General features: G+C 34.4%; 1 protein-coding gene, 1 long non-coding RNA gene and 2 pseudogenes across 3 annotated transcripts; all 4 read right to left on the bottom strand.

The window, feature by feature from the left end:
- Window positions 1-2382: 2382 nt before the first annotated feature.
- On the bottom strand, window positions 2383-10403 carry LOC104715954 (E3 ubiquitin-protein ligase RSL1-like; annotated as a pseudogene).
- Window positions 6796-7707, bottom strand: LOC147939515 (uncharacterized). The gene is made up of 2 exons (XR_015567299.1): window positions 7058-7707; window positions 6796-6974 (listed from the first exon to the last, which is right to left on the bottom strand). It is a non-coding gene; the product is annotated as an uncharacterized LOC147939515 (long non-coding RNA).
- A 1250-nt stretch (window positions 10404-11653) lies between the features above and the next one.
- LOC147939514 (E3 ubiquitin-protein ligase RSL1-like) lies at window positions 11654-13866 on the bottom strand (annotated as a pseudogene).
- A 618-nt stretch (window positions 13867-14484) lies between these two features.
- On the bottom strand, window positions 14485-16720 carry LOC147939513 (uncharacterized). 2 transcript variants are annotated; one of them, XM_087467805.1, is made up of 9 exons: window positions 16517-16720; window positions 16329-16403; window positions 16098-16184; window positions 15870-15926; window positions 15491-15583; window positions 15176-15248; window positions 15008-15083; window positions 14833-14923; window positions 14485-14747 (listed from the first exon to the last, which is right to left on the bottom strand). In XM_087467805.1, exons 1-9 carry the CDS (start codon window positions 16565-16567, stop codon window positions 14625-14627), a joined length of 726 nt encoding a protein of 241 aa, XP_087323931.1. In that variant the 5' UTR covers window positions 16568-16720; the 3' UTR covers window positions 14485-14624. The 2 variants fall into 2 exon arrangements, with proteins under 2 accessions (XP_087323931.1, XP_087323932.1); XM_087467806.1 differs by having other exon boundaries at window positions 15176-15244; window positions 15487-15583; window positions 16517-16694.
- Window positions 16721-16920: the final 200 nt, after the last annotated feature.

Raw genomic sequence — 16920 nt, 5'->3', positions numbered from 1 at the left:
AACATAAGTAAAGTATAAGCAAAAAATGTTGAAAAAGAAAAAAAAAGTATAAGCAAAAACTAAGCAGAATTACTTTTTGGTTTAACGTTGTATAGTATTTTATCCACATTATGAATCAAACTTGTCTCCACTATATAAAACAAATTGATTATAGCCCTTGATTATATCATATTTCAAGGTTTGGATTTTTTTTGAAGAAATTTAAAAATATTCAACATCTAAGTTTGGTACATCATGAACTATAGTATGCATATAATTAATAAATAGATTGGGTTTTTGAGGTTGACCAAAAAATAAGCAAACTACGTTATTCTCTCTTTACCACTCTAACTTTTTAACTTTTATTTTCTAAGTATTGTTAATTATTTTGTAAGGTATATTGTTATCTTCCGCTGCTTCTCTATTGGTTTTGTTAATTTTTTGTGAACCTACACAACCAAATTAATGTTAGTTACGAACAAAATCTATATATGTATACAGGAGTCGTGTCTATGTTGATTAAAAGTAAATATTCGCCTACGGCCAGAATTTTTAAAAATAATCAAGAAGCATAATTCACATGTCAATGGTTCTATATGCATGAGGAAATAATCCAGTTGGATTTTTTCGATATTATACAAAATATATGTAAGGAAACTGAGATGTCACAAATAGAGAATTTTTATGATATTTCACATTTATGCTTATAAGTATATATATAAATTCTTTAATTTTGTTCTTAAGTACTTCTTTTTAAAATGCTTAAAATTTTCAATTGTTTTTTTTTTGGGTTTAAAAATCCAACTTTATGGTTACGTATACAGTATACTTGGTTATAAATCTGATTTAAATGGCAAAAATCTAAAAGACAACTATAAGATATTAAATAAATCTGGTTTAAGTGTTGTTTTGTTTTAGGTTTGAGAGAAAAGTCTAAGCAAAAATATTAAAAATTCAGAGATGAGATAATTTTAGTTCGACGATCAGTATAGTTAAGGTCACATCCATTTTTACAAAGTGGATACTAATCGGAAAATGTGTAAAAAACCGATTATATCACAAATATCATAAAAATTGTGATATCCATTTTTTTTTGATGAGAACATTGAAAATTGAGTTTGATGAAAATCTCTACAGCCTGTCTTTGTTATGTACAATATTAGAAAATTGGGTTTGATGAAAAATATCCAAAGTCCAAAGATGATGTTGTTACTAATAGAAGTACGTACAGTGTCCTAAAAATTCTCAAAAATGAAAGAAAAATGCCAAAAGAAAAGATGCAATGTGTTTTAAAACAAACTCTAATCTATGTGTTGATCCAAACAGAGATTAAAGAGAATAGTATTATCTGAAAACGTCCTCATTAAAGCCTCCTTCATCGCCAGAATCAGTTAAAAAATCCTCCATAGTTGTTGTAGTCGTCCCAATTGTCATCATTTCTGTCACCATAGCCTTCTTCAATAAAAAAAAAACTTAGATGGGCAATAGATTCTCTCTGCAGCCGGAATCGAATCCTCTTTCATCTTTTTTTTCCACATCTCAATCAGCTTAGATGTCAAAACCTTGCTACAGCTTTCAAGAGGGACATTTGCCTTTGTCTGAAGATTAAGTTATTTCTCATGAAAAAGAAAAACTAACATGATTCCGTGTCTCTCCACAAAGTCACTTGCCTTTGTCTACAAAAGGGACATTTGCGAAGAGAAGTATATTCTACTGTTGATACAAAAGTGAGAATCCTAGAGACAGGAATAGCTTCTAGGAATCAACCTGAAGAGGGTACTTGAACTGTAAAGCTAGCTTTGGCTTTTGAAGATTTCAACTTAATTTCAAGCTTGTGTTTTGACCAAAATAAGGAAATTGTGTGGCTAGTTGTGTTTGAAGATTTTAAGCTAGCGATTTAACAAAATAGATATGACAAAAATAAAAACCGAATAATGTGGTATTCATCTGATTTGCAATGGTTCCTCCCAAGCGCCATCCCTCGAACGAGATGAGAATCAAAATATTTTCATTCATAAAGTAGAGATAATGTTAAGAAAACAACACGCTTCAAGGGATGTACGTAGGAGAATAGCACAAAACTAAAACTAAACTTAAACCTTTAAAACTTAACCTTAAATTCAAATTTATTTTTAGAATTAAAAGATTTGTAGTAGTATTTTTACACTAAAAAGTTTTGTATTGGTATTTTTGGTAAAAATAAAAATAAAAAACCTAGCTAGTGACGTACTATCAGAATAAAAACCCTGCCATTGCGGTTGAGACATGGCTAATCCAAAGTCTTCAGTTTTGAGCTTTAGCTTTTTTGTACGATATTAGAAAATTGAGTTTTATAAAATTATAAGTCATTATTGTAAATTAAGAAAGCCCGCCCAAAGAACTAAAAGAAATACACCACTACAGTGTCCTTAAAAAATTCTCAAAAGGTCATAAAGAAAGAAGAGTAGTGCCAAAGAAAATAATAAAAAGTGTTCCAAAAACAAAGTCTAATCTTTGTGTTGATGATCCAAACAGAAATTAAAGAGTATAATAATCTCTGTAAAAGTCCTCATCAAAGCCTCCACCGCCAAAATCAGGTAAACCACCGTAGTTGTTGTAGTCGTCCCAATTGTCATCATTTCCATTTCCATCACCATTGCCTTCTTCAATAAAAATCTCCTCAGGAGAAGGATACTCACATACCAAATCCACATCAATCATCAGCTGCTGCGGCGCGTCGTAGCTGCAAAACAACCAAAACATTAGTCAAATAACAACAATGCTGCAGTGACAGTGAGGACTTAAGGAATATCGAAAGTGAGCTAAATAAGAGTGCAAAACATCACTGTGCGGTTAGGTGATCCACAAAATCTTCAAAGTCACGCCAACGGACACCATCTTCATCGTAATAGCACTCACACATATCCTCTTCACAAGAATGTGACGAGTCAGTATCATCATCGTCGTCTTCATCAGCATACCCATGACCTGTAGCGAGGCAACCGGACGGGCAAGTCTGTTGTTCCTTCTTCCATTCAATCCCACAATGGTAACAAAACTCATATCCACATCTACACAATGCACGCACAAAGAAAACATTATGAAATAGAAGTATACAAATATAGTAGCGTAATCGAGTAATATATAGATATATATATATATATATATATATATACCTGCAAGTCATGTGGTTGCAGCCATCGGAAAGTTCAATCATGTGCCTACACTTGACACATTGACGCCACATGTTGTCGTTTGCCAGAGACTTTAGCTTCAAGTCATCGACTAAAGGGTCAGGGTGAAGTTTTGTGTAATCATCACACGACAAACCAGTATGCGATGGCACTTTGCACTCAACGCAGAAGAGTCCACAACATTTGACACATGACTTAACATTGGATTGCTCAACTTCACTAGAAAGCTCGGTTCTAGACATCAGCATTGAGCAGCTTGGATATGGGCAATAGATTCTCTCTGCTGCGGGAATAGAGTCCTCTTTCATCTTATGTTTCCACATGTCAATCAGCTTTGAGGTCAAAAACCTTGCTACAGCTTTCAAGGGTGAGCTCAAACTTGCATCCATAGTCAAGACATGTGGGCACAATTCCGCTAAGCAGCTTCACTTCCACATGCTTCTTCACACAAGAAAAACAATGACGGTGAAGGCATTTGTCTGTAAAGAACATGCGTTCTTCATTGGTTTCTTCATGACAAATATCACAATTTTCTCCGTGGTTTGCATTGACATCAACGCTTCCGCCACTACAGGAAATGAGTTCACAATTATAGCGTTTCCTAAAACGCTCTAAGATCGCCCGTTATAGTAGGTCGGACACTTTTAATAGCGGATTGTTGGTGTGCTATAACTAACTATACAACGATAGCATTGTCTGCTGTGCAATTGTTAATATTTATAATAACGTTATACAAATATTATTAAAAATCATTAATTTGATTTTACCTATAGCAAAAATAGCAAATGTTTCGTGTTATTAATTTGTTTTTAAATTATTCAAAAATTTTTTATTAAAAAGAATTACAAATTATTTGTTATTTAAAATAAAAATTTTATTTTGAATATTTGTTAAAAACAATTAAAATTAATACAAAATATATAAATATTTAAGTGTTTAGAAAACTATAACAAATTTCATTGTTTACAAAAAAACACAAACACCTATCAATCTACCACTAACATGCCTTCACAATCATCCCTAACATAAACACTATCATCATCACAAGCTTCATCATCCAAATCATCGACTTCTTGGACAGGAAAAGGTGACTTCTTGGACTGCTATAGCCCACAATCTCTTTTAGACTTGTCTCTCTTTGTCCTTCACAACTCACGACAGCTCTTCATCGTTCTTTGCTCTTTTGCTCTGTTCTTCTTAAGCTTTCAGCTTTCCTCTTTTCTGCATATAAACAATCTCCAAGAGTCAATACACATACATACATAAACACACAAAGGTTAATACTTTATTGTAATTCCAAGCAAATATCATAGAACTTAATCAGTAAAGAGAAAGACTAACCGAAATTGTCTTCTAGCATAAAACAGAACAATGATTAAAGATTCAAAAGTATCCAAGTGAATCGTGACAAGAATCAGCTGCTCAATAACTAGGCATGAAAATAAATTTATATCACTGAAATAACAATGATTCCAGAAGAAGCCTATTATTTAACTCTTGCAGAATACACTGGTCAAATTGAGTTACATGGTGATAAGAGAAATTTTTTGATATTACCTCCATAAAGTCTTTGTTTTCAGGGTCATTAAACCCCCTCAATGGACCATCATCAACGGTGAAACCATTCAAACAGAAAGTAATAGTGTGCATAACCATCTGAGGCCGGTCTTGCTGTTGTTGCTGAGGTGTAGAGGAAACGGTTTCACCAGACAACAATCGTGCAGCACCACTGAAGCTCCTAGAAGCTGATCTTGATGATTCAACAGGTATGTCTTTAGCTGACTACCTCGCTTGGTCAAATAGTTCATCAACATCTTTTGGTTTCTTAGGATCTTGTACCATCATCCCACTATAACATAAACACACAATCCAAAAAATTCATTAATAGCTACACAAATTTATACCGTCTCAAGATAAAACAAGAATTTCAAGAACGATCTCAGATATACACAAGACATGGTCATCCCTACATTATCAAAAATGCAACACAAAACCCTAATAGAGTACATATATAAACTTATAAACACTACCTGCAACAAGAGAATGAAAAGCATATGCGTACTAGACAGAAGAAGCAAGCACGAATCAGAGCTCTATATAAAAACAAAGTAATATGATAAATAATATCACAACTAACATAACATAATATCACAACTCAACATCAATCAGAGCATCAACAAACACAGCAACGTGCAAAAGGGATGACAAAACAGCGAGCAACGGCGATTTCAACCCTGAATTTTGAGCTAGAACCTTAGAATCAGATCTATGGAAATAAGAAGGTGAAAAGTCTCACGTGTGGCTCAATGGGTTCCCCGTTGATGTTTCAACGAAACTCGATCTGTTCCCGCCAACGTTGGTCACGGCGAATCCATCGTGATATGAGGCTTTAGATCGCTTGGTTTTTGGTTCTGGGTAGGGTTTCGAAGAAGAAGAAGAAGAAGAAGAAGAAGATAATGAAAGAGATGATAAAGACAAGGGGAAGAAGTTTTAACCAAACGAAAAAAAAAAGAAGAAGATTTTAGCCGTTAGATTTAACTCATCAACGGTGGAGGATAAGCCAAAGTCCAATCCGCGTCTCTATGGATTAGCCAATAAGAGGTTTTCTCCTTTATTTTGTTTTTTTATTTAGTTTTATAATTTTTTGTTTAGTTTTGATGTATGAGTATTCAAGGTTTAGACTTTATAATATAGGGTTTGGAATTTAAGTTTTAGGAATTGAGAATTTTAGGTTTGAATATATATGATAATTGAATTGATAATTTAGAGATTAATATATAAGTAACAAGATATATATATATATATATATTAAAAAGATTGAAAATGTATTAAAATATATATATGTTACACATAACTGATTTTTATAATTAATTTGTATATTTGTAATATTATATTTATTCATATTTTATGTTATTATTATTACAAAATAATTTTTAATACATTTTATTTTGTTAATTTATAAATAATGAATTTTGTTTCAAGATTGAACTCTAAACCCTAAACTCTATACCCTAAACCCTATACCCTAAACCCTAAACCATTAAGGATATATGGTTCAATCTTGAAACACATTTCACTATTTTCAATTAACAAAATAAATTTAATGCAATAAAAAACATTAAAACTTTTCACTTAAATTATGTTTAGAAATTATGAACCTATGAGACATTAGTATATTAGTATATTTTTTGATTACATGTTACATTAGTTAATTGTATAATCCATAGTTACTTGTATATATGTTTGACCCAAAAAAAAAAAAGTTACTTGTATATATATTTTAATTTTGTGTTATGTATTATATATATGTCTATATATTTTTAAAATTTTGTGTTCGATGGTTTTATTTGTATTTCATTAATTTAATTAATAAAATATGTTTAAGATTGAACCTAATTTAATTAATACGTAGTTTGTTTTTAAATTGTCAAAGTATTCATTGAAATTATAGAATAATTCATGCTTTAGTTGTCCAATTTAGAAATATTAACTACACGGTTAATTCCACATATTAATTTGTCGTATTTGAGGTTTTTCTTGGTTAGCAATTTAAAGGTAGTTGTATGTACTTCTAAATGTACAGTCTAATGAAATTAAAACCATAAAAATAAACATTGTCGAAACATATTCCAGGGAGTAGTCATTGAATCAAAGTATTTTTTTTTTCCTTTTTATTTGGTCTTGAATCAAATATTTAAAGCTTAACATTTTAAAGTAAACAAAATATCCAAAGGGAGTAGTCAAGTCATTAAATCAAGTATCCAAAGCTTAAATTTCTAAAGTAAAGCCACAAGTTTTTCCTTTCAGTATTGGTTTTTGAACCTGCACATAGACACAGTAGAAAATAACAGTCATTAAAATTGATGCACATAAAGAGATTATGCAGATGAGGATTTGACACTTACTTCTCGTGTAGTTCCTTAATAAGTGTTTCTTGTTCTTTGCTAAAGGAACTCACTCTCTTTCTGGTGATTCTGTTTCAAAATCAATAGATAAAAGCCGTTATCACAGATCCATCGGATGAGAACAGGGCTAGTTAATGCTAATGACAAATATTATAAGAAAAGCATCCAGTCAAAATATTATACAAAGAGCTTAAATCAAGAAGGCATAGACAGAGACATAAATTGTTAGAAAAACTAGAGATCGGAACGTATAACCTGTAGCAAGGATCCCATAGTCTATACTCGACTTCTTGTCTAGCAGTTAACAATCACAAGACCTCAATCTAAATCTGGAACTGGAACTCTCAATTCCAAGAGTCAGCAGACAGCAACTTTCACAAATTTTAGAAACTAAAACAGATATCATAGTCGCTGCCATCTCATTGCCTCAACAAATTTATTTTGCCAAATCAACAAATTTTGGAATCATTGACTAATCAAAAACAAGAATGAATAGAGTAACCACAAAATCCAGAAAATTCCCAATCATCAAAGCTAGACTCACTGACACTGTTTAAGCCATGCCTTACATTATCAGTTTTCCTCCATCAAGAATATAACAAAGCTTCATATAATCTGTCGAATAATTTTCTCAACAGGAAAAGAAGAATAATCACCGAGATTTGTTGAATGTATTGAGCCTTGAGTCTGTGAAATGAGAATTGTTGAATGTATCACCCTGTTTCACAATGAGAAACCAAAATCAGAGATTCAAAGAAGAAACATGAGCAACAAGATACAAGTCAATTTCTATAGATATTGTACTCATGAAATATATCATCTTACAACTCCACACAGAATCTAAAAGGCATGTCATCACTTCTAATCAACAAGAGTTCTTACAATAGCAAGTCTAATAAGTGATAAGCAAATAATCAAGTCTGAAAATCAAAAGCAAATTGGACCTGAAACCGTGCGACGACCCGACGGAGAGAGATCGAGCTACTACTTTGCAAAATATGATTGAGAAGAAGGGAAGCCGGCATTGTCGAGTTCAGAAGAGATTGTAAACTGAGAGGGATCGAGAGTGAAAGATTTGACAAACAAATTGGGATCGAGTTTCGAATCGAGTTTCAGAACGGGTTTCAGATCAAGTTTCAGCGAGACAGAAGAGAGAAGAAGCAGAGGAAGAAGAAGAAGGCTTCGAAAGGAGAACCATTGTCTCTTTGTCACCGGTATCAGCAACGAGAATCAAAAGCTCTCGATCTCTTCCACGATTGGCCATCACAGTCGCCGGCTTCTCGTCTCCTATCGCCGAGCAACTCAAGTCGGAGAAGAAGAAGAAAGGAGAGTGAAAGAAGAGAGAAGAGGTGGCTGTTTAACGAGAAATTCAACCTAATCGATCTATTTCTCTTTTAATTCTTTTTTTTCCTCTAAGACGGATTGAGATGGAAAGAGAGTGAAAGAAGAGACAAATAAATTAGGATCGAATGTAAGGTTTCCAATCGAGTTTCAGAGAGAAAGAAGAGAGAAGAGATGGCCAAAGTGTTTCACCAGTAATAATTAATGTAACCCTAATCGATATATTCCTCTTGTAATTTTTTTTCTATTTTTTTTTTGTGTAGTAACTTATAAATTTTTTGGAGGCAACGAAAATTTCACTTTCCCGGTTACCTCTAAGATAACGTTTTCATTATCATTTATGCTATTGTAGAACTAAAAACTAGGCACCACTACAAAATGTTTTCGCGGTAATCCTATAATAGCGTTTGTCTTTTTAGAAATGCTATGCAAATTTTCTCAAAACTCAACTATAGCAAAACTATTAAAAACGCTATATTCTAATGCTATTAATACCCTTATTTCCTGTAGTGCGCTACTGCTGCTTTGAGAAGCTATAGCCTCTTTTGCAAGTCTAAAAGCAAACTTAACATCGTCCGGGGCAATCAACTCAGCGTCACTACATGACATGTTTTCTAGAATGCTTTGAGCTTCTTCCATAAGATGATCAATCTTCTTAAGCTCCCCTCTACCAATTAACTGCAACGTAAATCAGATTCATCATTCTCCTTAAACCAGTGTTCTAAAACGCGCTATGCGCTTGCTACGCGGTGGACAAACGCCTAGCGCCTAACCGTATATACGGGTGCCTAAGCGGAATCTAGGCGGATTATATATTTTAGATATATAAATATATATTTACATAAAAATAATATTTACATATATATATAGGATGAAAACTTATACACTTTAATTTCAGAAAAACATAAAACAAAACTCTTATCTATCAAAATAGTTTAGAATCTATAATAATCTCACAATTTAAACAAAAAAAAACATAATCCATTCAAAAATTTGTAAAATTGACAAAATGTAAGTTTATAATTACTTTGGAAGCAAATTAAATTTCATAAGTTTAGACTTTAGAGGCTAATTATAATATTTATTTGAAATAAAAACAATATTTTAAAAAATATTTAATTACAGTACTTTTTATCATTTTAGTCAACATACCGCCTAGAATCCGTACAGGCGTCCGCGTAGACCGCATAATATCCGTCTAAATGCTATTAGGCGTCCGAATTATTTAAAACCGCATAAATTACCGCATAGCTAAAATTCGAGACGCTCGATCACCGCATAGCGTATAACCGCCGCCTAGGCACCCGCGTAGGCCGCATTTTAGAACACTGCCTTAAACTAATTAAGACATTAATTATATCATCATCTTATGAGATTCTACAATAATCAAGACCTTTGTAAAAGCTTACGTACGTTATATATATATCATACATATAAACAACACAAACAAAACAATTTGATCACCCAAAGAACTAGATATGTTACCATATAGACAATATATATTGTAACATGCCACTATAGCTATAGGCAAAACAATATATATAGCCTAAGCCTATACACATTCGACACAATTAACTAAACCAAAGCAATAACTAAGAAGAGAAAACACTTACTGATTGGTAAATCCAATAGTCATCGCAATAAGTCACGACGTTTCTAATCCCCAAGTCGAAAGATTCACTTAACCCACGAATCAGTGCCATGACCTCTACAGCTTCGCGGGTAATATCAGAGTCGCTAAGTGATTCCTTAATCTCATACAACAAATTATCCTTCTCATCGCAAATCGCAACTCCAAATCCAGCAGCCTTCGTCTCATCACACACCAAACCCTTGATGTACAATCTGTAGGTGACATTTTCCGAAAAATTTGCCGCCGCAGAAGTAGAACCCTCATCTTTAGGGTTTGGGAAATCTCCGGTTGTCGTGGAATCTAATCGCCGTCTTTTAGAAGAACTCAAGTCTTGATGATCGTGTCTCTCCATGTCTGTTTAGTTTTTTTTCAAGTTGATTTCTCGTGAATTTATGAAAACTTATATATATATACATAGAGGAAGAATTAGAAGAGAGAGGGACTACTACTAAAGCTTGCTTGAGTATAATTTTCGATTTTTCACAAACAAAAAAAAAAAAAAAAAAAAAAAAAAAAGCTTGCTTGAGAAGTTGTCAATTAAACTTCTAATTAATTGCTTGTTATAATAAAAGCACCGGGATTTCTGTAACCGTTTTGGTTTAGTCGATTGGTTTTCCCGTAAATTGTAAATTTCCATTAAATATGCATTTATGATATTTTTAATGTAAACTTAGCAAAAAATAAAATAAAAATGTAAACTTATCATCAGATTCACAACTTGATTAATAAGTTGATATAGTAATTATTGGCAACTAATGGGGTGATCGGATAGTGCTGGTTTTATAGTCGGTTTGCTTTGATTATTTGGTATATACTGAACCGGGTTAAGTTATTTCTCATGAAAAAGAAAAACTAACATGATTCCGTGTCTCTCCACAAAGTCACTTGCCTTTGTCTACAAAAGGGACATTTGCGAAGAGAAGTATATTCTACTGTTGATACAAAAGTGAGAATCCTAGAGACAGGAATAGCTTCTAGGAATCAACCTGAAGAGGGTACTTGAACTGTAAAGCTAGCTTTGGCTTTTGAAGATTTCAACTTAATTTCAAGCTTGTGTTTTGACCAAAATAAGGAAATTGTGTGGCTAGTTGTGTTTGAAGATTTTAAGCTAGCGATTTAACAAAATAGATATGACAAAAATAAAAACCGAATAATGTGGTATTCATCTGATTTGCAATGGTTCCTCCCAAGCGCCATCCCTCGAACGAGATGAGAATCAAAATATTTTCATTCATAAAGTAGAGATAATGTTAAGAAAACAACACGCTTCAAGGGATGTACGTAGGAGAATAGCACAAAACTAAAACTAAACTTAAACCTTTAAAACTTAACCTTAAATTCAAATTTATTTTTAGAATTAAAAGATTTGTAGTAGTATTTTTACACTAAAAAGTTTTGTATTGGTATTTTTGGTAAAAATAAAAATAAAAAACCTAGCTAGTGACGTACTATCAGAATAAAAACCCTGCCATTGCGGTTGAGACATGGCTAATCCAAAGTCTTCAGTTTTGAGCTTTAGCTTTTTTGTACGATATTAGAAAATTGAGTTTTATAAAATTATAAGTCATTATTGTAAATTAAGAAAGCCCGCCCAAAGAACTAAAAGAAATACACCACTACAGTGTCCTTAAAAAATTCTCAAAAGGTCATAAAGAAAGAAGAGTAGTGCCAAAGAAAATAATAAAAAGTGTTCCAAAAACAAAGTCTAATCTTTGTGTTGATGATCCAAACAGAAATTAAAGAGTATAATAATCTCTGTAAAAGTCCTCATCAAAGCCTCCACCGCCAAAATCAGGTAAACCACCGTAGTTGTTGTAGTCGTCCCAATTGTCATCATTTCCATTTCCATCACCATTGCCTTCTTCAATAAAAATCTCCTCAGGAGAAGGATACTCACATACCAAATCCACATCAATCATCAGCTGCTGCGGCGCGTCGTAGCTGCAAAACAACCAAAACATTAGTCAAATAACAACAATGCTGCAGTGACAGTGAGGACTTAAGGAATATCGAAAGTGAGCTAAATAAGAGTGCAAAACATCACTGTGCGGTTAGGTGATCCACAAAATCTTCAAAGTCACGCCAACGGACACCATCTTCATCGTAATAGCACTCACACATATCCTCTTCACAAGAATGTGACGAGTCAGTATCATCATCGTCGTCTTCATCAGCATACCCATGACCTGTAGCGAGGCAACCGGACGGGCAAGTCTGTTGTTCCTTCTTCCATTCAATCCCACAATGGTAACAAAACTCATATCCACATCTACACAATGCACGCACAAAGAAAACATTATGAAATAGAAGTATACAAATATAGTAGCGTAATCGAGTAATATATAGATATATATATATATATACCTGCAAGTCATGTGGTTGCAGCCATCGGAAAGTTCAATCATGTGCCTACACTTGACACATTGACGCCACATGTTGTCGTTTGCCAGAGACTTTAGCTTCAAGTCATCGACTAAAGGGTCAGGGTGAAGTTTTGTGTAATCATCACACGACAAACCAGTATGCGATGGCACTTTGCACTCAACGCAGAAGAGTCCACAACATTTGACACATGACTTAACATTGGATTGCTCAACTTCACTAGAAAGCTCGGTTCTAGACATCAGCATTGAGCAGCTTGGATATGGGCAATAGATTCTCTCTGCTGCGGGAATAGAGTCCTCTTTCATCTTATGTTTCCACATGTCAATCAGCTTTGAGGTCAAAAACCTTGCTACAGCTTTCAAGGGTGAGCTCAAACTTGCATCCATAGTCAAGGCATGTGGGCACAATTCCGCTAAGCAGCTTCACTTCCACATGCTGTTTCACACAAGAAAAACAATAACGGTGAGAGCACTTGTCGGTAAAGAACATGCGCTCCTCATCGGTTTCTTCAAGACAAATGACACAAACTTCTCCTTGTTTTTCCTTCACATCAACGCTGCTGCTTTGAGCAACTATGGCCTCTCTTGCAAGTCTAAAGGCAAACTTAACATCGTTTCGAGCAACCAAAACAGCGTCACTACAATCCATTTTTTCTAGAATGCTTTGAGCCTCTTCCACAAGATGGTCAATCTTCTTCTTAGACTTCGCTCTACCAATTATCTACAACAACGGATAACACAATCAAAATAATCATCGTATATATCAATTTGATCACTCACAGAACTAGATATGTCAACTTATGTTTCGAGTGCAACTTCAAAGTAACACTACCAAACAAAAGAAATAAATAAATAGTATTGTAACATACAATAGCAACAACCAATACTCATTCAACACTATTATAACCTAAATGATTCATATTAACTAAACCAATGCAATAATAACAAAAAAGAGAAACACTAACCGATTGGTAAATCCACTGGTCATCACAATAAACCACAACGTTTCTAATCCCCAAATCGTAGGATTCACTTAAGCCACGGATCAGTCCCATGATCTCTACTCCTCTGCGGCTAATCTGAGAGTCGCTAAGTGATTCTTTAATCTCATACAGCAAATTATCCATCTCATCGCAAATCGCAACTCCAAATCCAGCCACCTTCACGGTCTTTTCCTTACCGTCCACCACTGTCTCATCATCACTCACCAAACCCTTGATGTACAATCTGTACCAGACGTTTTCCAAAAATTTAGCAGCCGCGGCAGAAGGACCCTCGCCGTTAGGGTTTGAGAAATCTCCGGTTATCTCAGAATCTACACGCCTTTTTTTAGAACTCGAGTCTTGTTGATCGTGTCTCTCCATGTCTGTTTGGTTTTCAAGTCGTTTTCACTTTTCTCGTGCAAATGTGAAGACTAATACAGTATATAGAGGAAGTACTAGACTAGTAGTACTAAAGCGTCCTTGAGAAGCTGCCTAATAAATTTCTAATTAATTGCTTTGGTTATTAAAGCACCGTAATGTGTGTAAACGTTTTTGGTTTGTTATCGATTGATTTTCCTAAAAGATACGGAATCCCCCTTAATATGCCATTTAATGATACTTTTGACGTTAACTTATGATTAGACGAATCCCGCCTTGAACAAACACTAATGTTTTCTTTGATAGTACAGTATAACTATTGGCAACTAACCGGATGATTGGTTTGTATTCATGAATTGGCACTTGGCAGCATATGGAATCGGTTTAGTAAACTGGTATGTAGTTATAGGAAGTTAATTCTATGATGATCATCCGGTTTGGAAGTTAATTCGTGCCGCTTCATAGAGTCTATTGCCTTTGTTGAAATATTTGTGTCTCTAAACTGTTGATATAAAGAGAGAACTTTAAAAAGTATAAAAGGCCTCGTTTTTACGACTTTCGCCCTCATTGACTGCGGAGGAAGGCATGAGGTAGACTGGTAAGCCACTTCACTACAAGGGATCATGGTTCCACAATATGGACCCTGATCTCACTTGAGTGGAAGTTGAGGCGAACCGATCTACGGACCTTTGTGTAAGGAACCTTGGCTATTTGAAATAGAATTTTGAATCTGACTCGAAGGAGCTGATACATGTCTCTGCCTAAATACTAAAAAAACAGAGATGGGAATCAAAATGTATCTTTTTTATACTGAAGAGATAAAATGTAAAGCATACAACACGCTCTTTTCACTCTGAAATTTTCTCGAGCAATTTCTCTACCATGATTCTCTGCTGTGTCCCACTTAAAGTTTCAGAATTCATCAACGCATTGGCGACGATAATCACTACACGAGGAGCAGCCGCATGCACCTGAAACCAGACAAAACGATATTAAACCATGCGGTTTCCCGTTACATTGTTTGGAATCATGGGAAGCTATCGCTGTTATTCTTACCCAGGCTCTCCCATTTAAGCCAAATGCAGTCTCAAAAGAGAGTTTCTTCCCAAGAGCTTCGAGGACTGGGCAAGTTGGTGAACTCAATAACCTAATAAGGACAATAAGTGATTCAAGAAGAGGTAGGATATAGAGATAGCTATTTATAAGGGAAGAAGACTAAGAAGAAACTCACATTCTTGATAGACCAGTGGAAGTTTCAAACATGAAACCATCTTTTAAGGGACCAAATCCTGCAGCCTTTCCACTTGCTATTACATTTTCCAACAAGCAATTTCTTAGTTTAAACATTAATGCGTTGAACTTTTAAAGCTTCGTAAGAAAACAGAATGCATGGACTTACCGTCGGTACATGACAGCTCCGGGTTCATTCCTGTGTTTGTCTTCACAATCCGAACATAAAGCAGTGTGCCTACCTGTTTCAACAAGTTGTTAAAACTCCCCAAAAACACGCCAGACAAAAGTTAAACTGCCTGTTATGCGTATAAACAAACCAAATGAAGTACTGAATCCTTTCAATATGACACGCACAATCAAACGTATTTCCAAGATACTGTAAAGGCCATTCTAGCATCTCAAGCAACTGAATGCAGCTACCAGCTAGAGACTATTCTGACGGATGTTTCAGATTGAACAAACATATTCAGAAGGTACTTGCCTCAAACTTGGGTATATTTCTCCTTGTTCCTCCTTCAAATGCTAGCACGGGCAGAAGAGCCAATTGGGGTCCTTTAATATCTACCCAAAAATTCTGCAAAAAAAACAAGAGTCAAGAAGATCAACAAAACTTTAGTTGATAAAACTAAGGGCAACAACACCCTAGATAAACTATCTGATCTAAACTATATCGTCCATGGTCTCAACATTAACCCATCCAGGCTTAACTAACAAACACTTTTACCACCTACTCTTGGCGCTGATGCTCTTCAGAGAAACAATGATTGAAGTCTTTGAAAACAAATAATAGAGCGAAACAGAGATCAACATTCTCTGTAAATGATGTTTCCAAGATATAAAACTGTATACAGAGTACTTACATCTGATTTAGAATCTACCACAATGCCAAGAACTGCATCCTCAGGGCGTGGTATATACTGCAAAAAAAAAAAAAAAAAATAATAGCTAAGTCAAAAAAGTAACAATGAATAATTGATTGAAAACAATCCAAATATCAATAACAAGTAGAACCAGTAGCTATCAATAAGCAAGAAACTCCACAAAAATCAATAAGCAAGAAACTAGTTTCAGAGCTCTGTTGTTCTCACCCTTTTATGAGAACTTTCAACCCAATACTTATTTGGCTTAGTGTACCTCAACTTCCCAGCTCTCATAGCAGATATCGCATCATTGTCCTGAAAAACAAAAATCATATGTCAAATCTTTTATAGCCTCAACTAAGTAAACAAACAATGTTAGATCCAAAATTCAAGCAGAATTGGGAAAAACCAAAGCTGTCAAACTCTAAAGCAAAAGTCTGAAGATTTGATTTGAGAAACCTGACGGAGACCACTGCCGAGCTTGATTGTTTGGTTGGTCATGTTTGACAAATCAAGAACAACATCACCTGGAACCTGAAACCCATCTCAAAAGACTTAATCTTTTTAATCAATCTAATCCCAATCTAAAAGGATAACTAAAGAAGCGGAGATTTTTTTTTTTTTTTTTTTTTGTAGAGAATACGCACGACGGTCTGATCAATTAGGCTTGTCGGCGAGGTGGAAACTTCAGTACCCATCTTTCGTCGCTAACAAATAACAAAAAGCAATGGAGCGAGACAGAGCAAGAGCAAAACTGAGAGAGAAGAGTAGAAACCCTGGACAAATCTAAAACCCTAGAGGGTTATTGCTTTGAGATGTTGAAGAAGAAGACGATGAGAACCCCGAACCATATGGTTATGAGTGGTTTGTTTCGGTTTAATGAACCGATGTGGTTATTTTGTTTTTCTCTCCCGGTTTAGTGACAAATTTCTTTAGCTATTTTGGTTTGTAGATTTTTTTTGGTTAGGATATCAAATAGAGTTTGAGTTCTTTCTTTTACTTTTGTTAATGATATTAGTTTGATGAGTTTCTGAATTGTAAAATTTTGATG

This window comes from Camelina sativa, chromosome 9, assembly GCF_030686135.1.
Source record: "Camelina sativa cultivar CO46 ecotype springtype chromosome 9, ASM3068613v1".
NCBI lineage: Eukaryota > Viridiplantae > Streptophyta > Magnoliopsida > Brassicales > Brassicaceae > Camelina > Camelina sativa.
This window is presented reverse-complemented; position numbering and strand designations above follow the sequence as displayed.

What these genes read in the sequence shown, in the direction of transcription:
- LOC147939513 (XM_087467805.1), bottom strand. Translation starts at nt 16,567, where the DNA reads ATGGGTACTGAAGTTTCCACCTCGCCGACAAGCCTAATTGATCAGACC. An exon ending in GCCTAATTGATCAGACCGTC is followed by an intron (nt 16,404 to 16,516) that starts GTGCGTATTCTC and finishes GATGGGTTTCAG; the next exon opens with GTTCCAGGTGATGTTGTTCT. An exon ending in GAAATATACCCAAGTTTGAG is followed by an intron (nt 15,249 to 15,490) that starts GCAAGTACCTTC and finishes TTGTTGAAACAG; the next exon opens with GTAGGCACACTGCTTTATGT.